Raw genomic sequence first — 24,153 nt, 5'->3', positions numbered from 1 at the left:
GGTGGGCTTGGAAAGGATGTTTCCTCTTCTGAGTGAGTCCAGAATTAGGGGGCACTGTTTTAAAATTAGGGGTCGCCCTTTTAAGACAGATGAGGAGAAACTTTTTCCCTCAGGGGGTTGTGAGACTTTGGAACTCTCTGCCTCCAAAGGCATTGGAGGCGGGATCATTGAATGCTTTTAAGGCGGAGGTAGATAGATTCTTGTTAGGCAATGGAATCAAAGGTTATCAGAGGCAGATGGGAATGTGGAATTTGAAATACAAATGGATCAGCCATGATCTTATTGAAGGGAGGAGCAGGCTCAAGGGGCCAAATGGCCTACTTCTGCTCCTATTATGTATGTTTGCATGTTTGTTTGTTGCCCACACCCAAGAACTACAGGCCAATCATAGGGCTGGCAGCTCAGCAGCATCAGTAGAAGCAGTGGCCACTGGAAAAAGGGGATGCCATGGAAGCGACAACACCCTCCTGATGAGGTGGGGTCTGGGGCCATTGCAGCTAATCAGGTAGGCTCTGCTGAGGCGGGAGTTTGGGAGTTTGGTGAGGGCAGGTGTCACTGTTGCCCTTGGGGTGCACCACCATGGGCCAAAGAGTCCCCAAATAGGAAGGCCCCTCCTGGAGCCCGCAGGAGGCCATCAGGATTTACCAGATGGAGGACTCACCCACAGTTGGTAAAGTACCATCGGTGGAGGGAAGAGGCCCTTAATTGGCCACTTAAGTGGCTCCATTGGCCTCTGGGCTGGAGGGCCGTCCCCACCTTCCCTCACCACTTTATGTGTACACCCTCCAACTCCCAACCTCCCAGCCTATCCCCAGAGGCCAAATCCAGCCCAGGCACAGGGCGATGTCAGGAAGGGGTTTGAAAACAAGGATGAAAATTTTACAATGTAATTAGAATGTGCAAGTTTGATGACTAATTGTGCATTGGTTGATGAGAAGCTCAGACTAACCTTGGTGGTTTTGACTTTATTTCCGGTGCTACAGCTCCAACCACTCAGATCTGGGAGAACCTTACACTCCTCACCCTCCAAGCATGGTTCCATGTGGCACCACCACTTCTGAACGACGATGGAGGCTGCAATCAAGAGAACGCACCATGGTGAGACAGGAGCTGAAATGCACTTCTCAACTACCATCTTCTCCCAATGCTGGGCCTTGCACCTTGAGAGAACTCATTCTGAAGGATCTCGTGGCACTATTTCAAAGAAGTGCTGGGGAGTTCTCCCCCGTATCCTGATCAACATCACAAAATAACAGATTGACACATTGGCATTTGTGGGGTCTTGCTGTGCACAACTTGAATGCAACATTTCCTACATTGCAACAGTTCCTACACCTCGAAAGTACTTAATTGGCCTTTGGGACATCCTAAGGTTGCGAAAGGTACTTTATAAATGCAAGTCTTTTGAATGGACTCCAGATCAAATGATCTTTATATAAGGTTACTCAAAAAGAGCTAGTTAGATCAGTCATGCCTTGGTCAATTTCTTTAAGAAACCATTAGAAACAGGAATAGTACCAAAAGGACTGTTTAGCAGCGAATGTAACAATGGACCAGAATTTGCTGGAATGGGGTATCTCATGGCCTGGCGTGTAAATTAACTTTCTCCCTCACAATTCAGCTTGAAAAATTTTTGTTCCACAACTTGCTGAAAGTGCAACTGATAACAGCAAAGAGCATTGTGGCCTAGGTGAACGGTGGGATCAATAGTCTATCTTCTTAACCAATAGGACATAAGTACATAAGAAGTAGGAGCAGGAGTTTGCCATTCAGCCCCTCGAGCCTGCTCCACCATTCAATAAGATAATGGATGATCTGATTGTGTTTCGAATTCCACGTTCCTATCTACCCCCAATAATCTTTGATCCCCCTGCCTAACAAGAATCTATCTACCTCCGCCTTAAAAATATTCAATGACCCCACCTCTACCGCCTTCTGAGACAGAGAGTTCCAAAGTTGTACAATCCTCTTGGAGAAAAAATTTCTCCTCGCTTCTGTCCTAAAAGGATGACCCCTAAGTTTAAAACAGTGACTCCTAATTCTGGACTCAACCACAAGAGGAAACATCCTTTCCACATCCACCTAGTCAATACCATTCAGGATCTTATATACTTCAATCAAGTCACCCCTCACTCTTCTAAGCTCCAGTGGAAACAAGCACAGTCTGTCCAACCTTTCCCCATAAGACAACTCACTCATTCCAGGTATCAATCTGGTAAACCTCCTCTGAACTGCTTCCAACACATTTACATCCTTCCTTAAATAAGGAGTTTAAATACTGCACACACTATTCGAGATGCAGTCTCACCAATGACCTGTATAAGTGAAGCATAACATCCTTACTTTTATTTTCAATTCCTCTTGTAATAAAGGATAGCATTCCATTTGCCTTTTAGCTACTTGCTGTACCTGTATACTAACATTTTGTGATTTATGTACTGGAACATCTAGATCCCTCTGCACCTCGGAATTCTGCGATTTCTCTCCATTTAAGTAATACTCTCCTATTTCATTCTTCATGTCAAAGTGAATAACTTCACATTTTCCCACATTATACTTCTTTACCAGATCTTTGCCCACTCACTCAACCTATCTGTATCCACCAGCAACCTCCTTATATCTTCTTCACAACATACTTTCCTACCTATCTTTGTGTCATCTGAAAATTTAGCTACCATACCATCATTCCCCTCATCTAAGCCATTGATGTAAATTGCAAAATGTTGAGGCCCCAGCACAGACCCCTGTGGGACTCCATTTGTCACATCCTACCAGTCAGAAAAAGACCCATTTATACATTCTGTCTGTTTTCTGCCAGCCAGCCAATCTTCTATCTATACTAATATGTTACCCCGTACACCATGAGCTTTTATTTTCTGCAATAGCCTTTGATGTGGCACCTTATCAAATGCCTTCTAGAAATCCAAGTACAGCACGTCTACAGGCTCTCCTTTATCTACAGCGCATGTTACTCCTTCAAAAAACTCCAATAATATGCTTAAACATATTTCGCAAAACCATGCTGACTCTTCCCGATTACCTTGAGTTTCTCTAAGTGCCCAGTTATAACCTCCTCAATTATCGATTGTAACAACTTCCCCATGACAGACATCAAGCTAACTGGCCTATAGTTTCCTGTTTTCTGCCTCCTTCCCTTCTTGAACAGAGGGGTTATATTTGCTATTTTCCAGTCCAATGGAACATTCCCAGAATCTAATGAATTTTGGAAAATTAACACCAACAAATCTACCACCTCATTGAACACCTCCTTTAAGACCCCAGGATGAAGTCCATCAGGACCCGGAGACTTGTTAGCCCACAGCTCTATCAGTTTGCTCAGTACCACTTCCCTAGTGATTGTAACTTTGCCAAGTTCCTCTCTCCCTCCCAGCTCCTGATTTACAGCTATTACTGGGATGTTTTTTGTATCCTCTACAGTGAAGACAGAAGCAAAATATTTGTTCATTTCATCCTCCATTTCCTTATTAACTACTATTAACTCCCCACTGTCACTCTCTAGAGGACCAACATTCACTTTACTTACTCTTTTCCTTTTTAAATATCTGTAGAAACTCTTGCTATTCATTTTACATTTCTAGCCAGCTTCCTCTCATACTCTAATTTATTTCTCCTGATTAATTTTTTAGTCATTGCCTACTGTTCTTTATATTCTGTCCAATCATCTGTCCTGCCACTCATCTTTGCGTAGTTATATGCTTTTTCCTTACATTTGATGCTTTCCTTAACTTTTTTAGTGAGCCACAGATGGTGGGACCTCCCCTTAGAATTTTTCTTTATAGTAGGAATATACTTATTCTGAGTAATCTGAAATATCCCCTTAAACATCTGCCGCTGCTTCTCTATTGATCCATCCTCTAGCCTAGTATCCCAGTTCACTTCAGCTAGCTCAGCTTTCAGGCCCACATAGTTTCCCTTATTTAAGTTTAAAATACTAGTTTTAGACCCACTCTTGTCTCTTTCAAACTAGATGCAAAATTCAATCATATTGTGGCCGCTGCTACCTAGGGGTGCCTGAGGTTGAGATTTAAGGATTGAGGAAGAAGCGGAGGAACAACATGGTCTGTACCATTACGTGACTCCAGTCCCACATGAACATTGTTGGCTCTTAAATGCCTTTTGAAGTGGTCTAGCAATCCACTCAGTTGTTGCTAGCAGCTCAAGAGGAAGATTGGGGAGAAAAAATAAACAGACAACATGAACTAAGTGGTACAGGGCACAACACAAGACAGGAGCCTGAGTGTATTGGTGGAGCATTCACTAAAACTAACTGCACACTGTCTAGTGCAGTAAAGAAAACTAACGTGATATTGGGAATGTACAAGCAAAGCGATAGTCAGGAGTTGATATGAGTCCGTGCAAGGACCTGGCACAGTCCCATTCTGCCTCTAAACTTGACCCTAATGGTAATCATAAAGCCTGGTCATAATCTGGGCTATAAAATGGACTTTTCACCACAAAGATGATCCTCAATTTCATCTCAATACTAGCCACACTAACTTAACTCGAATGTTAAACCTGATTTTGACCCCAAACCTGGCACTAATCTGATTCTGGCTCTAGGCTGAATCTTGACTCTAACCCTAACTTTAAACACAACCTAAAATCCCTGACCTCGACTCTAAGCTTAACCTTGACACTAACCTTAGTATCTTGCTGACTTAAATGACTTCAGTTTACCCCCAAAATATTTAGTTCCCTGTGGTAGCTGCACTCGATAAACAACAGTGTCCGCACAAGAAGATTAACGATCGTGAGGTCATCGCTGCAGCTTCACCAAGAAAAAAATCTGCGGTGGATTGCCAGAAGTTTCCGCATCAGCGGACCACCTTGGTGAATTATAGACAGTGATTCTAAAATCAGATAACATCATACACCATGAGTGGGAAGCTAGGTCACTTCTCACTGCTGATCTCTCAGATACACTTACAGGGATCAACGGATTTACATTTACACAGTGAAGTTCATCGGGCTGGAAACTGGTCACTGGTAGGATCAAGGGCCACTGGTCTTGCAACAACTACTCTCTCTAAGGTTAATAACTGTGACAGAATTACTGTTCACTGATCAATTGTAATCCATTCAGCCAAAGAAACCCTTTACACCTATTCTTGTTAAAGTCTCTTTTTTAATCATTATCTTCAGGGTTTTAGGGGTGATTTTATATTCTGATACTTGAGCCAATAGTCATCCAATATTAGTCATTGTTAACTAGTGGTTGTTAAATCTTAGTTACCAATTATCGGTTACTAATTATTAATTATTGGCTACTCATACTTTCAATTAAATCTTAGCAGCAACAAAACAGTCAGTAAGACACAAACCCTAAGATAAAAGATTCAAATCGTGACCACCTGACCCATCTCTTTCTGAATGTCCAGCCGATCTTTATCCTGCTCCCTGCCCACTCTGTCGTATCCTCTGGTCCCATTGTCCCCATCTCCTGTGCCAAGCAGGGCAGGGGCAAATCAAGCTGGAGAGCACAATGCCTAATTGGTGCAGTAATTGCCCATAATAAGCAGCAGACAGGGCTATTCATTGTTCCTTGTGTAGCTCTGTGAACTGATTACTAACAGGGTCAGGGCTTGTTAGCAATGACAATTAAGAGTGGACTACTTTGCACAAAGGATGGGGGTGTTACTGGGTGGAGACATCAGTCTCGTGCTGGATTTAGAGTGCAGGGGTTCCTTTTAATTCATTCTCAGGATGTGGGCATGTTTGGCAAGACCAGCATTTAATGCCCATCCCCAGTTGCTCTGAGAAGCTGGTAGCAGACTTTCTCCTTGAACCGTTGTTGGAGATTTTATACAACTGAAGAGCTGACTAACTCACTCCAGAGGGCAGTTAATTCACAATCACCTTAGCATGAGACTGGAGTCACATATAGACCCAGAGTGGGTAAGGAGGCAGGTTTCCTTCCCAAAAGGGCATTCATAAACAATTGGGTTTGTGTGACAATCCGACAGCTTCATGGTCACTTTTACTGGTACCACATTTATAAACCACATCCAAACTCTCAAACTCCCATGGTGGGATTTAGACTCACAGCCTCTGGATCGCTAATCCACTAACATGACCAGTATTATTCCTTTCAGTGTAAACTCCTGTCTCCTCCTCCCTAGTGGGAGGTGTTCAGTGACACTCACTAGGGCATAGAGCAAGAAAGAGCTTTGACCTTCACCCTGATCTGCAACCTGTAGTTGCTGATAGCTAAGCAGAAATATATAAGGTTCCCCTTAGTCCTGTGACACTGTACTCCAAACCACCCCCACCACCAAGGCAACAAGAGAGAATCTAACCATTGCCCCTTGACTTTCAATGACATTACCATCGCTGAATCTCCCACCATCAATATTCTGGAAGTTACCATTGACCAGAAACTGAACTGGTACAGCCATATAAATACTGTGGCTACAAGAGCAGGTCAGAGGCTAGGAGTTCTGTGGCAAGTAACTCACTTCCTGACTCTCCAAAGCCTGTCCACCATGTATAAGGCACAAGACAGGCATGCGTTGGAATACTCTCCACTTGCCTGGATGAGTGTGGCTCCAACAACATTCTAGAAGATCGACGTCATCCAGGTCAAAGCAGCCCGCTTGATTGGCACCCCATCCACTACCTTAAAACATTCACTCCCTCCACCACCGACGCACAGTAGCAGCAGTGTGTGCCATCTACAAAATGCACTGCAGCAACTCACCAAGGCTCCTTTGACAGCACCTTCCAAACCCATGAACTCTACCACCTAGAAGGGCAAAGGCAGCAGGCACATGGAAACACCACCACCTGCAAGTTTCCCTCCTAGTCACTGACAATCCTGACTTGGAACTTCAACTTCACTGTCGCTGGGTGAAACTCCTGGAACTCCCTCCCCAGCACTATGAGTGTACCTATACCACGTGTAGTGCAGCGGTTCAAGAAAGTGGCTCACTCAAGGACAATTAGGGATGACCAACAAATGCTAGTCTTGCTAGCAACGCTCACATCTCATGAATGAATGAAAAAACAAACAAGTCACAGTGAATAATATTCTGTCTTCATCTCTGGAAAAATGAAGGCTGAGGGGTGACCTGATAGAGATCTTTAAAGTTACCAAAGGGTTTGATATGGTGGATGTAGAGAAGATGCTTGACACTTGTTGGGAGAGTCCAAAGCTAAGGTCCATAAGTAACTGATAAATTAAACAGTGAATTCAGGAGAAACTTCTTTACTTGGAGAGTGGTGGGAATGTGAAACTCGCTACCACAGGGAGCGGTTGAGCCTAATAACTTTTTAGGGGCAATCTAGTAAGAGCCTGAAGGGGAAACAAATTGAAAGATGGCAAGGATGAAGGACTTCAGTTATGCGGTGAGGATAATGAGGTTGGGGTTGTTCTCCTTAGAGCAGAGAAGGTTAAGGAGAGATTTAATAGAGGCGTTCAAAGTTATGAGGGGTTTTGATAGAGTAAATAAGGAGAAACCATTTCCATTGGCAGACGGCTCAGTAACCAGGGGGCGCAGATTTAAGGTAATTGTCAAAAGAAGCTGATAGGAGATGAGGAGGATGCTTTTACACAGCGAGTTACGGTGATCTGGAACCTGCTGCATGAAATGGTGCTGGAAGCAGACAACTTTCAAAAGGGAATTGGATAAATACTTGCAGGGCTGTGAGCAGGGGGAATGGAATTAATTGGATAGTTCCTCCAAAGAGCCAAACCAGGCACAAAGGGTCAAATTGCTTCGTTCTGTGCAGTATGATTCTATGGTATGGTGAGATGGAGTTGAGTGACAGGAGGCTCCTCCTACCATGCCCTAAGAGGGGGTTGGCTACATTGGTTCCATTGGATTGGTCCATGATTATGTTTGGCAAAGTGCTGCAGTGGTTTGCCGTTGCCTTCTGCAGTATGGCTGCCCAGGAAACTCGCCCACTCTTACCACCTGCCATCAGCTGTATTGGAAGGATTTACAGGCTGATAATCAAACCTGATTGGCCATGTTATGCACACACCTTCTGTGGCCATCAAGTCCTGAAGTGGGACTTGAACCTGGTGTTTCTGGCCCAGAGAGAGGGACACTACCCACTGCGCCACGAGACCACTATGGCAGGAGGCTCATGGGGAGCATAAACACCAGCGCAGACCAGGTGGGCCGAATGGCCTGTTTCTGTCTGCAAAATTCTATATCGTTCTGTATCTGCCTGTCCTTCAGAAGCCTCGCTTGCAATTCTTTTAATTTAGGAGAAGCTTCCTACCATCAACACAGGATGGGGCCGCTCGTGTTGTCCCAGCTACCTGTCCAGGAAAGCAGGAGCATTTCACTGTCTGGGAGCGTTCCTCAATCTTGTTCTTATTACAGCATCGATGGGCAGCAATCACCTCACATGTTCCAGCTTTAACATGCACGACTGCAAAAAGGAAAACACAAACAAGGGTGAGGAGCAAACCCCTTCAACACTTTCTCTATACCCGAATTGTGTGCACCATACACCTCAGATTGCCGCACGCGCGCATGGATTCTAGGATCCCATCCAATTTGAGTCGATTGTGGCTCGGTCGGTAGCATTCATGCTTCTGTATCCAGAAGGTTGTGTGTTCAAGGCCCACTCCAGAGATTCAAGCACCCTTTCTAGGCTGACACTCCAAGTGCAGTACTGAAGGAGTGCTGCACTGTTGGATGAGATGTTAAATTGAGGCCCTATCTGCTCCCTCAAGATGCTGTAAAGTATCCTACGGATGCCTTTTGAAGAAGAGTTACCCCTTGTGTCTGCACAATATTTATCCCTCAACATCACTCGTGTAAATTACCTGATCATTATCACATTCCTGTTCATGGGAGCTTGCTGTGCATAAATCTACTGCCATGTTTCCTACATTGCAACAGTGAGTACACTTCAAAATGCTTCACTGGTTGTGAAATGCTTTGGAACATCCTGGGGTTAAAGGCACTATTGAAATGTAAAGTTTTCTTTTCTATCTTTAGAGGATACATTTGTTTCTTTAAATCTCACCACAGTGACTGACTTTGCCAGATTTCCACAGGAGACAAGGTTCTGACACAGATTCTACAATCTTCCTGAATTCTGACTATAATGTTCAGTCCCAATTCCAACTAATCTAATCTACATCTTGCACTTTCAAGGCCCTGTCCCTCTCCAACTGTTTGATGTTAGAAGGAAGAACTTGTATTTCTATAGCACCTTTCCCATCCTCAGGCCACCCAAGTCTCCTACCGGTCAATGAAGTATCTTTGAAGTGTAGTTATTGCTGGACTGTAGAAAGCACAGTTACCAATTTGCACACAGCAAGTTCCCACAAACAACAGTATGATAATAACCAGATAATCTTCTTATAGTGATGTTGATTTGGGGATAATATTGACCAGGGCATGGGGGAGAGGTTCCTTGCTCTCACCCGAAATAGTGGCTGTAGGATCTTTAAATCGGCCTAAGAGGGCAGACGAGGCCTCAGTTTAATGTCCCATCAGAAAGGTGGCACCTCTGACAGTGCAGCTCTCTCTCAGTACTGCTTTGAGCGAGACTTTCTTGCCCACGGTACTGACTGTGCGAGTTAAACATAAGCTAACTGCAAACATTTTTACTGAGATGCTTACAAACAATGTTTATTGACTATGCTCCGCTCATCGTAAAAATGATGCATTATTACAAGTTTGGTGACTGATGGGACTACGATAAAACAAAAGCAACTCCCCACAGACTGATCGCTACTTCATTGCTCATTTCTAATGAAATTGGTGTAATCTCGATCTTTGCAAGCTCAACATAATCAAAATCATCTCTGCAAAAGTGATTGGGAAGATGAAGTTTAAATTGTTTGTTGCTTTAACCCTGGTTAGCATTTAATGCATCTCTGTACTATTTGGTCAATAGATTCTGAATGTGGCACATACTTTTGCCAACCAGCACTGTTAGTGCTGCAGTATTCAAACACAATCATGAGGGGAAGCAGGTGAATATTTGGCTGGTCAGATGTTGCTGACCGTTGACTTTGAGTGGGACCAATTTCTCTTGTTCCTTCTTGGCTCATGGCTTCCACCAACTAAGCAATCAGCTGGTGCCACTCCAATAAGAAGGAGTTGAAATGCCAAAGAAAGATAGCAAATGGAAGAGAGAGAGTGATAGTGAAAGAGAGAGTGAAAGAAACACACACAGAGACATAGAAAGACTGAGAGAGAGAGAGAGATGAAAACACAGAGATATACACACAGACAAACACCGATACAGGCAAACAGAGAAAGAGGGAAAGAGACACAGAGAGAGAGAGAGAGATAGAAAGACAGACAGAGAAAAAGACAAGAGCCAGACAGACAAAGACAGAGATAGAGACAGAGACACATATGTACAGACAGATGGAGAGACATGGGAAAAGACAGCGAGCCACAGATAGAAACTTAAGGAAACCGAGAAAGAGACTAACAGAGAGAGAGAAAGAGACTCAGGAAAGAAAAAGAGATAGCCAAAGAGAGGCATAGACAGGCACACAATGTGTTCCATTTCATTAAAGAGGTAGATGGAGCTCTATCACCATAGCCCCACTGCAAATACCTCATGGTAGACCAGGAAAGCAGGTATTGCCGATAGGGTCAACCATGTCTCATTGTCCAATCCCTTTAGTGAGATCCACAAAGGCCAGTGGGCAAATATCTGCTGGTACAGCCTGGACATAAAGTATTGGTTAGACAGAGCAGAGAAGAAAATTGGGTGGGGATCCAATACATGCTGGGGTTTCCCCCGTTAAAAATTTATCTTTCCTCGACATTCTCCATGTGATCATTTGTACATGATTTACAGTCAGAGCTCGCCAGTCTAGACCCAACTGAATACCACATCAGGTGGGCCTTGGGTCTTTGTTTTTCTCCCCTGCCTGCTCCCTGCCTCCTCCTCCTCCCCCCATCACCCCCCCCACATTCACTGCCCTTCCTGCACCCCCCCACTCCCTGCACCCACTGTCTTTCTCCCTACCGCAGCACCCCCATGCCCCACCCTCACAACCAAATTTCAACTTCTGCCTGCATCATGCCCCAAGTGGTAGGGATTCAATGAAGGTAAATGTTGCTACGGCACAACATCAGCCATGATCTGACTGAACGGAGGAACAGGATGGAAGGGTTGAATGGCCTCCTCCTGTGTACAGAGCAGAGGGGAACATTCATAAGAGTAGGTGACTGCACTTCATATGCTGAACTATGACTCTTGGAAACTCTTTTGATTTACCAACAGTCACAGATTGCAACTTCTTTCGAGTACAATCACAGTTCTTGGTTTTCCAGGAGTGGGACATGAACCCACAACCCTCTGATTCAAAGGTGAGGGTGCTATGAACTGAGCCACAGCTGACACCATGCACTGCTTAATCAGTCACCCCAATTGCCAAGGCAACATATCTTGCATTTTTATACGTAGTAAAACAAGCCAAGGCACTTCACAGACGGGTTATCAGACAACATTCGACAACAAGGGCCAAATTTTCGCCCAGAGTTAGGAAAATTCCCAACTCTGCAAACCCCTCTCAGGGAAAGCGTCCTGAATCTTCAGATTTTCGTTATGTGGGGAGGGGGAGGGTTACTAACTGGAGTTGGCCTGCCGACCCTAGAAAGAGTTTGGAGGCAGCCACAGGGGCTGCTGGGTGCTGACGTGGGCTGGTTCAAAGGCCCATCTTGCTGCTCTTGACTTCGCCCAGTTACAATAAAAATAAGAAAACAAAAACAGCCCTCTAGCCCTCATCCCTCACAACCTCTCACCTCCTACACACTCCATTCCATGCCAACTCATGCCACCTCATGCCCCCCACCCAACTGCATGGCCCTGCACTCCCTCCATGCCATACAATGCCCTTCTAGCCACCCTCATGACTCCTCATACCCTCCATGCCAACCTATGCCCCTCTACCCACTCCCATGGTCCTTTGTAGTCCTCATGCCAACTTAATGTCAACTCATGCCAACCCAAGATCCCACCACCCTTTGCCCTTACATTTTCCATGCCAATTCACCCAGTATCCATCACAGGCAGAACTCAGGAGCTATGTTGAGATGAAATAAAATAAAGTTTGAAGTCTCTATTGCAGACTTCATTTATAAAAAGTACTCTCATTCATAAAAACCCATTCAATGGGCAGAATTTTACGGCCCTGTTTCGGCGGGGACGAGGCCGTAAAATGTGGCGGGCCATTATAAATGCCATTGACGACAATGGGAACGTAAAACCCCGCTGTCGTAAAATTCTGCCCAATATATTTAAATTCCTTCAAGTACTTAATCCACTCTGAGAATAAATATTTGTATTCTTGGCCCCACATCAAAGATTTTATAACCACTTGGAGCTTTCAGCCAAACTGTGAACTTACAGGCCCCTACTGTGATAATGTTCGTTGTAGAATCAGTCATGCAGCACTAATCCTATAATGATAACCTCGAGGCTTGTGTCAACAGACAGCTTTTTTTTTAAATTAAAGGGCTTGGCAATTTAAATGACTTGACAGTTTGATAGCTTCACTCGGCTTATCCACTTTTTATGCGCATTCATGTTGACTCTTAACAATACCAAAGGGCACCTGGCCTCTCCCAATGGGCACCTTATCTCTCTCAGAGGGGTACCTGGACCTTTCCAAAAGGATACCCTATCTCTACAAATAATTCTGGCAGATTTAGACCTTTTCCTGAAATGTCTAAATCCCACAAGTCGTATTTTGGACATCCCAGTTACGGAAATTGCTTCTGTTTGAAGGCAGCTGATCTTTTACATGTGCAACTGTCTCCGTGAACCACAGATATACAAACTACAACCCATCTCCATTCCCCCCAACAAAAATGGTAGGTGCCAGGATTAATATAAGAACACAAGAAACAGGAGCAGGAGCAGGCCATTCGGCCCCTCAAGCCTGTCCCACCATTCAATAAGATTATGGCTGATTTACCCCAGGACTCAACTCCTCTTTTGTGCCAGCTCCTCATAGCCCTCAACTCCCCGATATCTCAAAAACCTATCTGCCTTCTCTTTAAATACTTTCAGTGATCTAGCCTCCACAATTCTCTGGGGTAGAGAATTCCAGACGTTCACTGCCCTCTGAGAGAAGAAATTCCTTCCATCTCAGTTTTAAGTGTCCCCTTATTCTGTAAACATGTCCCCAAGTTCGAGATTCCCCCACTAGTGGAAACATCTTCTCAGCATCTACCCTGTCAAGCTCCCTCAGAATCTTGTACATTTCAATAAAATCGCCCCTCATTCTTCTAAACTGTAACGAATAAAGGCCTAACCTGTCTATCTGTTCTTAATAAGTCAACCCCTTCATTCCAGGAATCAGTCTAGTGAATCTCTTTTGAACTGCCTCCAATGTCAGTGTATTCTTTCTTAAATACGGGGACCAAAACTGTACACAGTACTCTAGGTGCGGCCTCACCAACATCCTGTACAGTTATAACAAGACTTCCCTATTTTTAAACTCCAACCCCCTCACAATACAGGCCAAAGTGGGGGCAGGACTTCCAGATTCGGGGCTCAAGGCACAGAGCCATTCCGACTTTCCAAAAATCTGGACCTGTGTCTAGTGCAAACTTCACTATATTCAAAAAACACTCTTATTGATAACATTTAAATCCCTTCAAGTATTTAATTTCTTTTAAGTATTTAATCCCTTATGAAAACATACATTTGTATTTATAACCCCACATCAAAGACAGCTAATCACTTGGAGCTGTCAATCAAACTGCGAATCTACGGAACCCCTAATGTGATAATGTTAGGTTGTGGAAGCAGTCATGCAGCACTAATCCTTATGTCGACAAACAGTTAAATAACAAACATCAATGTTTTTCAGCTGCAGACTGGATTTTTTTTCAAAAATTTCAAGGGCCAATGGATTTAAATGATGACAATTTGACAGCTCCACAAAGCTTATCCACTTTTTATGCACACTCATGTCTGCTCTTAACAATCCCAAAGGAGTACTTGACCTCTCCCAAGGGGCACCTGACTCCTCCTAAAGGGCACCTTACCTCTCCAAAAAGGTGCCTTACCTCTGCCAAAGGGTACCTTATCTCTCCAAATAACTCCAGCAGCTTTAGACATTTTCTTCAAATGTCTACAGACTACAAGTCATATTTTGGAAATCCCAGTAACAAAAAGCCTGAGACAGTAACTGGGCGATGCTGTTCTCAATGCTTGTGATATTCTAATGGGTACAGGTTGTATTTACAACACAAGGGGCTGTGAGTTCAAATCTCACCACAAAATTGCAAAATTGAATTCAATAAGTCTGATCATTTGTGGGCTGGGAGTCAGGGGGAAAAAATCTTAAAAGTGCCAGATTATCATAAAAACCCAATTGGTTCAAAATATCTTTCAGGTAAAGGAACCTGCCACCCTTATCCCATCAGTTTACACTCTGTGGTTGACCAGTAAAGCCCTGAGAGCAACTGAGGATGGGAAATAAATACTACAAACGGTAAAATAAAAATAGTGTTACCAAAACAATCCAATTGTTCTTCAAAACAAATTAATTTCTGAATGGATACTTCATTATTTCACACACTTGTAGCTATATTGCTGCACACGCACCTCTCAACAATTTCAGCTGTTTTTTATATGGTAAGCGACTAAAAAACAATTCATTTCAATAAATGATCAGCAGATCACTACGGACACCTTTAATCCCAGGTCACACTCACAAATGACAAGAGAATTAAGAATATGTCTTAGAAACATCATAACAAGGGTAGGCCAGTCAGCCCCTCAGGTTTTTACCATCGTTCTATTAGACCATGGCTGATCTATATCTCAAACCAATTTTGCTGCATTTACTCCATATCCCTTGATACCCAACAAAAATCTATCAACCTCACTCCTGAAAGCTCTAATTGACACAGAGCATCCAAAGGCTTTTGCCTTCTAATTTCATTCCTCAACAGTCTAGCTCTATTTTTAAGGTTATGCCCCCTCTTTTCTTGTCTCCAGTTTCTCTCCATCTATTATATCAAATCCCTTTAACATCTTAAATACCTTGATCAGATCATCCCTAAACCTCTTATACTTAAGGAAATACAAGCCTAAATTATGCAACCTGTCCTCATAAATTAACCCTTTAAGCTCATTTTGGTGAATCTCTTTGCACTACCTCTAGACCTGTACATCCTTCATGAGGAGCAGCGCCCAGAACTTAACGTTATACTCTAGATGGCTCTGGCCATGGCTCTGTAGAACTGAAGTCTTCTCTTCCAAAATCTGGTTAATTCATGTCCAGAACATTAGAAGATATATATTTAACAATACACAGATTATATATTTGTACGTACCTGAGTGGCTTCGATGATGGGTTGAAGCCAAACTCACTCTTCCCCAGATTGTTATCAGACACACACTGAGCAGTATTATCCACTTGCCCACGTTTTGTAAGTAGTTCCCACTCATCCTACAAGAAATTCATAAAATAGAGATGAAATTGTATAAATTAATTCCCTTTCCTCTCCAGAAGGCACCAACACTTATTGGAGTATGTTTCCAGGGCACCAGGGACTTCCCAGTACCTCATCCAAGTGGAAACCCAGGAGTGAATTCTGGCCAACTAGTCAACAGTAGGAGGTACAAAAAAAATATTTTTTGGGATGTAGGTGTAACTGTCATTTATTGCTCATCCCTAGTTGCCCCTTGAGAAAGTGGTAGTGAACTGCTTTCTTGAACCATTGCAGCCCACATGTTGCAGGCGCACTCAGAGTGCTGTTAGGGAGGGAGCTCTGGGATGCTGACTGAGCAACAATGAAGGAATGGCCAATATATGTCCAAGTTGGCATGGTGTGTGATTTAGAGGAGGGACTTGGAGGTGTGAAGGACTCAGGTTTGGGAAGTACTACCAAAGAAGCCTTGGTGAGTTGCTGCACTGCAAATGCTGAACCAATATGTACCTGCATCCAAATCCCACTTAACCTAAGGCTTCCTGGGTTGCAATCGTAGCATGATCTGAAGGTGGTGTTTCACTGCCTAACTCACGAGTGCTGAGGCTGATCATAGCACTAGCACTCCCTCCGCCATCACCCCTTCTTAGAGCAGCTACCAGGCATAGACTAGGGATTCAAACCTGGGATCTTCCTATCTACATGGCTCAACCAGTTGGGAAAACCAGGACTTGATAGACTTTCATTTACTTAGCATTGATGCCAAACTCTGAAGAGTTCTTGAAGAATTGCCACACCATTCCAACTCTTTCAACACAGAGGTCATTATCCTTAATTATTTCCTCTTTCATTGTTTCAACAGCCAACATGGTTCAATAACCTGGAGGTTTCTACATTTCCCCATTGGGTTTCAATCAATTTACAAAACGAAAATGAAGCTATGGAGGAGATGCACAATTTACAAGCAATGTAATGAAGCCTGATGTGATAGGGCTTGGAGTGACACTTTGAGTTTGCTCTATCAATGACGTATCCCATGTGTTAGAGCAGGAACTGGAATGACAGCAGCAACAAAAATGCTCTCTGCCGGCACCAGAGAGATTTGCTGCTGTTATGTTCCATGTGTCTCAGTTAGAGCAAGGTGAACAGTTCTCCATGTTATACAAAGAATATAAAGGCACTGAATAGGTGCAATAAGATTTACAAGGATGATATCAGAACAGAAAGGTTGTAACTATCAAGAAAGGCTGAACATGCTTTGGGCTCCTTTCTCTAGAAAAGGGAAGGCTGAGCGGTGTCCTGACACAGGTCGTTAAAATTATTAAGGGAATTGCCAGAGTAGATGCAGAGATTATGTTTCTACATATTGGAAAGTCAAAGATTAGGTAATATAAATATAAAATAGTCACTGATAAATCCAGTAAAGAATTCAGGAGAATAATTTTACCCAGGAAGAATGTGCTACCACAGGTAGGCACATAAATAGTAAAAAAGGTAGCAAAAAGAGGAGTAGGGTTGATTAGGGACCAAAAAGGGGATTCACATATGGAGGCAGGGGACATGGTTGAGGTATTAAATCAATACTTTGTCTGTCTTTACCAAGGAAACCCAGGCCATGATGACAGAGGAAGAAACTCTGTCACTAGAAGGATTCAAAATTGATAAGGAGCATCGGATAAACTGTTGGTACTTAAAGTTGACAAGAAACCGGGACCGGATAAGATACATCCAAGGATATTGAAGGAAGTGAGAGTGGAAATTGCAAGAGCACTTGCCATAATCTTTCAGCCTTCCCTAGACTCAGGGGTGGTGCTAGAGGACTGGAGAATTGCAAACATTACGCCCTTGTTCAAAAAAGGTTGTAAGGATAAGCCCAGCAATTACAGACCAGTCAGTTTAACTTCAGTGGTGGGGAAGCTTCTAGAAACAATTATTCAGGATAGAATTAATAGTCACATGAAAGAATGTGAGCTTTTTAAGAAGAGCCAGCATGGATTTCTTAAGGGAAAATTGTATTTAACTAATTTGCTGGAGTTTTTTGAAGGGGTAACAGGGTTAATGAGGGTAATTCTGTTGATGTGGTTTACATGGACATCCAAAAGGCATTCGATACATTGCCCCACAACAGACTTGTGAGAAAAGCTATAGTTCATGGAATAAAAGGGACAGTAGCAACTTGAACAAAAAATGGGCTCAGTAATAGGAAACAGCGAACAGTGGTTAATGGATATTCTTGGGCTCAAGGAAATCTTGTAGTGAAGTTCTCCAAGAGTTGGTATTAGGACCTTTGCTTTTCCTGTTATATATTAATGATCTAGATCTTGGTGTGCAGGGGATAATTTCAAAGTTTGAGGATGACACAAAACTTGAAAGTATTGTAAACTGTGAGGAGGGCAGTGTCGAACTTCAAAAAGCCATAGACAAGTTAGCCGAGTGGGCAGGTAGGTGGCAGGTGAAGTTCAATGCAGAGGAGTGTGAGGTGATATATTTTGGTCGGAAGAACATGGAGAGAATATAAAATAAGGGGTACAACTCAAAAGGGTGTGCAGGAGCAGAGGGACCTAGCTGTATGTGCGCATAAGTCATTAATGGTGGCAGGACAGGTGGAGAGAGCTGTTAATAAAGCATACAGTATCCTAGGCTATATTAATAGAGGCATAGAATCCAAGAGCAAGGAGGTTATGCTGAACTTGTATAGGACACTAGTCAGACCTCAGTTAGAATTCCTCCTGCCTCATCAAACTCATTAAGTTCTAGCAGGAATCCCTGTAAAATTCCTGCTACAGTGCATATTGTGTACAGTTCTGGGTGCCACATTTAGGAACAGTGTGAATGAATTGGAAAAAGTGCAGAAGAGATTTACAAAAATGGTTCCAGGGATGAGAAACTTCAGTTATGAAGATAGATTGGGGAAGTTGGGACTGTTCTCCTCAGAGAGGAGAAGGCTAAGAGGGGATTTGACAGAGATGTTCAAAATCATGAGGGGGCTGGACAGAGTAGATAGGGAGAAACTGTTCCTGCTCATAAAAGGATCGAGAACGAGAGGGCACAGATTTAAAGTGATTTGTCAAAGAAGCAAATGCAATGTGAGAAAAAACTTTTTCACACAGCGAGTGGTTCGGGTCTGGAATGCACTGCCTGGAAATGTGGAGGAGGCAGGTTCAATTAAGGCAGTCAAGATTCTATTTAAATAGAAACAATGTGGAGGGTTATGAGGTAAAGGCAGGAGAATGGCACTGAGTCATAATGCTTATTCAGAGAATCAGTGCAGACACGATGGGCCAAATGGCCTCCTTCTGCACCATAACAATTCTGTGATTTTGTGATTGGTTGGGGTGAACTGCATAGATACAATGGGAAGCTAGATAAGGTCATGAGGGAGAAAGGAATAGAAGGATATCCTGATAGGGTTAGATCCAACAATTCATGTTGCATCCAACATGTCAAACCCAATAATGCAGATCATGTCCATATGCATGTCATGCCCCTAACAATGCATGTAACACTCAACAACATATGCCACATCCAACAATGCATGCCATACCTAACAATGCATGCCTTGCCTAACAATGCATGCCACAACACAGCACAACAATGCATGTTGCACCAAATAATGCTTGTCAGGCCCAGCAATGCATGTCATACCTAAAAGTGGATACCATGCTCAACCATCCTTATCATGTCCAATAAAATTTGCTACACTCAACAATGTTTGTCACAAACAACAGTGCACATTATGACCAATGATGCATGTCATGCCCAACAATGTTTATCATGCCAACAATGCATATCACAACCAATAAGTCATGACACACTCGACAGTGTATTTCACACCCAACAATGTGTGTTGCACATTAAAAGCCAGACAGGAAAAAACATCCTGTTCCAAACAGCCATAAATTCAACTCAACATCATGATACCTAGTGTACCCTTAATGTTCAATCCTGTAATTCCCTTGGTGAGCCAAAAAATTGTTCTAAAAACCCAAGGCTAATTCATATGAACGTACAAACATACAAACAAGGAGCAGCCGTAGGCCATTCAGCCCTTCGAGCCTGCTCTCCCATTTAATAAGATCATGGCTCATCTGATAGTAACCTGAAATCTGCATCCCACCTACCCTCGATAACCTATCACCCCCTTGTTTACCAAGAATCTATCCACCTCTGCCTTAAAAATATTCAAAGACTCTGCTTCCACCACCTTTTCAGGAAGAGAGTTCCAAAGACTCACGACCCTCTGTGTGAAAAAATGTCACCTCATCTCTGTTTCAAATGGGCAACGCCTTATTTTTAAACAGTGTCTCTTTGTTCTAGATTCTTCCACAAGAGGAAACATCCTCTCCATGTCCACCCAGTCAAGGCCCCTCAAAATCTTACATGTTTCAATCAAGTTGTCTCCTACTCTTCTAAACTCCAGTCGGTACAAGCATAGGCTGTCTAAGATTTCCTCATAAGAAAACCTGCCCGTTCCTGGTATTAGTCTCATAAACATTCTCTGAACTGCTTCCAACACATTTACATCCTTCCTTAAATAAGGTGACCAATACTGTACACAGTACTCCGGATGTGGTCTCACTAGTGCCCTATACAACTGTAGTATAACCTATCTACTGATGTATTCAATTCCTCTCACAATAAATGATAACATTCTCTGAGCTTTCCTAATTACTTGCTCTACTTGCATACAAGCCTTTTGTGATTCATGCACCAGGACACCCAGACCCCTCTGCACCTCAGAGCTCTGCAATCTCTCACCATTTAGATAATATGCTTCTCTTTCATTCTTTGTGCCAAAATGGACAATTTCACATTTTCCCACGCTATACTCCATCTGCCAGATCTTTGCCCACTCACTTAACCTATCTATATCTGTTTGTAGCCTCCTTATGTCCTCTTCACAAATTACTTTCCTACCTATCTTTGTGTCATCAGCAAATTTGGCAACCACCCCATCCATCCCTTCATCCAAGTCATTTATATAAATTGTGAACAGTTGAGGTCCCAGCACTGATCCCTGTGGCACACCACTTGTTACATCCTGCCAACCTGAAAAAGACCCATTTATGCCTACTCTATGCTTCCTGTAGCCAGCCAATCTTCTATCCATGCCAATATTTTACCCCCTACACCATGAGCTTTTATTTTCCACAATAACTTTTGATCTGGCACTTCATCAAGTGCCTTCTGTAAATCTAAGTACAGTACATTCACGGGTTCCCTTTTATCCACAGCACATGTTACTTCCTCAAAGAACTCCAATAAGTTGGTTAAACACGGTTTCCCTTTCACAAAACCATGTTAATTCCGCCTGATGACCTTGAACTTATCCAAGTGCCCTGCTATAATTTCTTTAATAAAAGCTTCTAACATTTTCCCTACGACAGATGTTAAGCTAACTGGCCTGTAGTTTCCCGCTTTCTGACTCCTTCCCTTTTTGAATAATGGGGTTACATTTGCTATCTTCTAATCTAATGGGACCTTCCCCGAATCTAGGGAGTTTTGGAAAATGAAAAGTTAAATTCCCCTCATACCCCTTAAGGTGATTAAGCCGAGTTTCAGGAAATCACAGTGACCATGAGGTACAAACTCCGGAATCCACCCACCTTTTGTACCCAGTGATATTAGTCACAATAAGGAGTTAACCCAGCTCCTTTTTCAATTGTTAAGCAAATCGTCACTCACCACAGGAACCAGTAACTTGTTCCAAATCTTAACAACCTTCGGCCTCAAAAAAAACTTCCTGATATCTAACTTAGTCCTAGGCTTGTGTACCTTATACACATGACCATTCTCCTTCCTTAATCTATCAGTAGTCTAATCGTATAGGCACAGGCTAAGGCTTTCAGCATTTTAAATGCTTCAATTAAATCTCCTTGAAGACTGTATTTTTCTAAAGTAAAAAGACACAGGTCTCTAAACCTACCCTAATGACTAAAGACATTAACAGTAACCTCTGCTGCACCAACAATTCATGCCACACCCAACAATGCATTTCACAGCCAATGTCACAAATGTATTCTACCTAACAATGCATGTTGCAAACAGCAATGTATATCACAGGCAACAATGCAAGCCACAGCTAAGCACATGACAGCCAACAATGCATAAGAGGTAGTGCACATTGTACACAACAATGCATATTGCAACCAACAATGCATGCCACATCCAACAATACATGTCATAGTGTGTTAAGAACTTAGCATTCCTCCTCCCTCACCAAACTCTTTTAAGTTCTAACAGGAATCCCTGTAACCTTCCTGCTACAGTGCATCCTGTTGGAACACAGCCTGACTCAACACCAATTCATTGCGCTCTTAATCCCACCGACCCCTTAAGGAAATGACTGACATTTTATTCATTTCACTGATTTTTGTTCTGTCAGGAGCAGTGATGAATGGTATTTATGAGAAGAACTCGAATATAGTTGTTGGGAGATACTGCAGCTTATGCTCCAGCTTTTAAATCATTTATATTGACTTCATGCATTATAAAAAAGATGCAGCCAACAGCACACTTCAACACAAGATTAACTAAATGTGCAGTGGGCAGGATGGAATTGAGAGAGCACTGTACCTCTTTAACAGTACCATCTTATGGAAAGTGCATTAGCCAGTCTAAACTCAATGCCCTCTTGACGTGGAACCAAACACTTGGGTGCATCTGGAAAGAAGTGATTCCATTAGGAAAAACCTACAGGGAACCCTTGCAGAGTGATACGTATTGAAATCTGCTGTGTTGCAGCCCAAATTGAGTATAGAGTACGGTAAGCTAACAGTTATGGCATGGGACTCGCAACCAAGGGGTCATGGTTTCAAATCCCACCATGACACGCTATTAAATTGAATTCAATAAATATGCTACAAAAATTGTACAATGTCCATCGCAATCTCAGGATGTCTGAAAACTCTTTACAGTCAATGAAGTGCTTCTTTTGAAGTGTAGCCACTGCTGTAATAAGAACATCAGAACATGAGTAGACCATTCAGTCCTTCAAACCTGCTCCATCATACAATTAGATCCTGGCTGATCTTCAACCTAAACTCCACCAATCCTGCACCTGCACTATCTTTATTTTTTCCATATCCCTTTATTCCCTAAGGGCCCAAAAATCTATCAATCTCAGTCTTGAATACGTTCAACAACTGAGCATCCACAGCTCTCTGAGGTAAAGAATTCCAAAGATTCACAACCCTCTGAATGAAGACATTTTTCCTCAGATCAATGCCCGACCCTTTATCCTGAGACTATGGCCCCGTGTTCTAGACTCTCCAGCCAGGGGGAATCAACCTCTCAGCATCTACCCTGTCAACCCCTCCAAGAATTTTATATATTTCAATTAGATCATCTCTATTCTTCTAAACTATAGAGCGTATAGGCCCATTCTACTCAATCTCTCTTCACAGAACAACCTTCTCATCCCAGGAATGAACCTGGTGAAGTTGTTCCCTTTTAAGGCAAATATATCCTTCCTTAAATGAGACTTGAACTATACACAGTGCTCCAGGTGTGGTTTCACCAAAGTCCTACATAATTGCAATAGGACTCCCTTCCTCTTATACTCCAAGAAAGAAAGGTTAACATACTATTTACTTTCCGTGTTTCTTGCCTAGATCTCTCACAGGTCCTTTGTGTCCTCCTCAAAGTTCAGTTCCCTACCTGGCTATGTATTATCAGTAAATTTGGATACATTACACTCGGTCCCTTCAACTAAGGCTGGGATTTTACCCGCCAGCCGCAATGGCGGGTTTTCACACTGCATCATCCTGAACCCACCTCATTATTTATGTGCTCCTGGGAAACACACCATTTCCCTGGCGGGCACGCTCTCATTCACCCACCGGCCGCTGCATCACTGGGCACCATGTTTAAAGTCCAGATGTAAGCACACATCTCAGTGCTTCCAGCTCACCACTGCTACATGGAAGACATGGCCCTGAAAGTGCAGAAAACTGCAGCCCCACCAAGTTCAGCGACGCATCTCTCGAGCGACTTTTGGATGCTGTGGAGGCCCACTGGGATATCATCTACCCCCGCTCTGGCCACAGGATGGGCAGCAACAGCACTAACCCGGCTTGGGAGGCGATGGCAGAGGTGGTCAGCGCCAACGCCCTATAAAAGAGGACAGCCACCCAGTGCTGCAAGAGGATGAATGATCTCCTCCGTTCTGCCAGGGTAAGTCACTCTTCTCATCACTAAACTCACACTCACAAACCCATCACACATCCACAGGGCCCTCACTCACTGCCAGTTCAAGGAACATCATCATTCACTCTCTCACACACACCATCATTGTCCTCATCCCATCCATGGGATCACTCAACACCCACAGACGCCAGGCATACTTAGCATCTGGCCTGGAAGGTGTCCTTCTTACACTTTCTCCATCTCTATCCATGCAGGACAAGCTGGCACACAACAAGAGAGAGGGGTCACAGACCAATGGCAGAATGCCTGAAATCGAAGCCTTCACAAACTTTGAAAACAGAGCCATCCAGCTGGCCGGAGAGGGTCCGGACCGGTCCTGTGCTGATGGTGAGGTCGGTGTTGCTCTACCAAGTGGGGATCCAGCAGTGCAACATCCACCAGACAACCATGCTGTGAGTGATGTGTCCTGTTTCACAGGCCACTGCCATGCACTAATTATCTCCCCTTGCTTTCACAGGCACATCTGGGAAACAGCCGACAGAATCCATGACCCAGGGCCTCCAATCAAGCACTGAGGAAACTTCTGAAGAGGAATCTAGAGGCACCC

The 24,153-nt window shown here is 43.4% G+C and overlaps 1 protein-coding gene across 2 annotated transcripts in view; it reads right to left on the bottom strand.

The window, feature by feature from the left end:
* Window positions 1-24,153, bottom strand: part of tafa3b (TAFA chemokine like family member 3b) — an 88,040-nt gene that overhangs the window by 5,656 nt on the left and 58,231 nt on the right. For both annotated transcript variants that reach the window (XM_078546458.1, XM_078546457.1), the window contains exons 2-4: window positions 15,303-15,418; window positions 8,248-8,400; window positions 950-1,074 (exon numbers count right to left, since the gene is read on the bottom strand). In XM_078546458.1, the coding sequence (XP_078402584.1) occupies window positions 950-1,074; window positions 8,248-8,400; window positions 15,303-15,417 (393 nt within the window). In that variant the 5' untranslated portion in view covers window position 15,418. The remainder of the gene's footprint in view (window positions 1-949; window positions 1,075-8,247; window positions 8,401-15,302; window positions 15,419-24,153) is intronic.

Source organism: Cetorhinus maximus, chromosome 8 (assembly GCF_964194155.1).
Source record: "Cetorhinus maximus chromosome 8, sCetMax3.hap1.1, whole genome shotgun sequence".
Taxonomy (NCBI): Eukaryota; Metazoa; Chordata; class Chondrichthyes; order Lamniformes; family Cetorhinidae; genus Cetorhinus; species Cetorhinus maximus.
The sequence above is the reverse complement of the archived record's forward strand: the minus strand, read 5'-3'. Positions and strand labels throughout refer to the sequence as shown.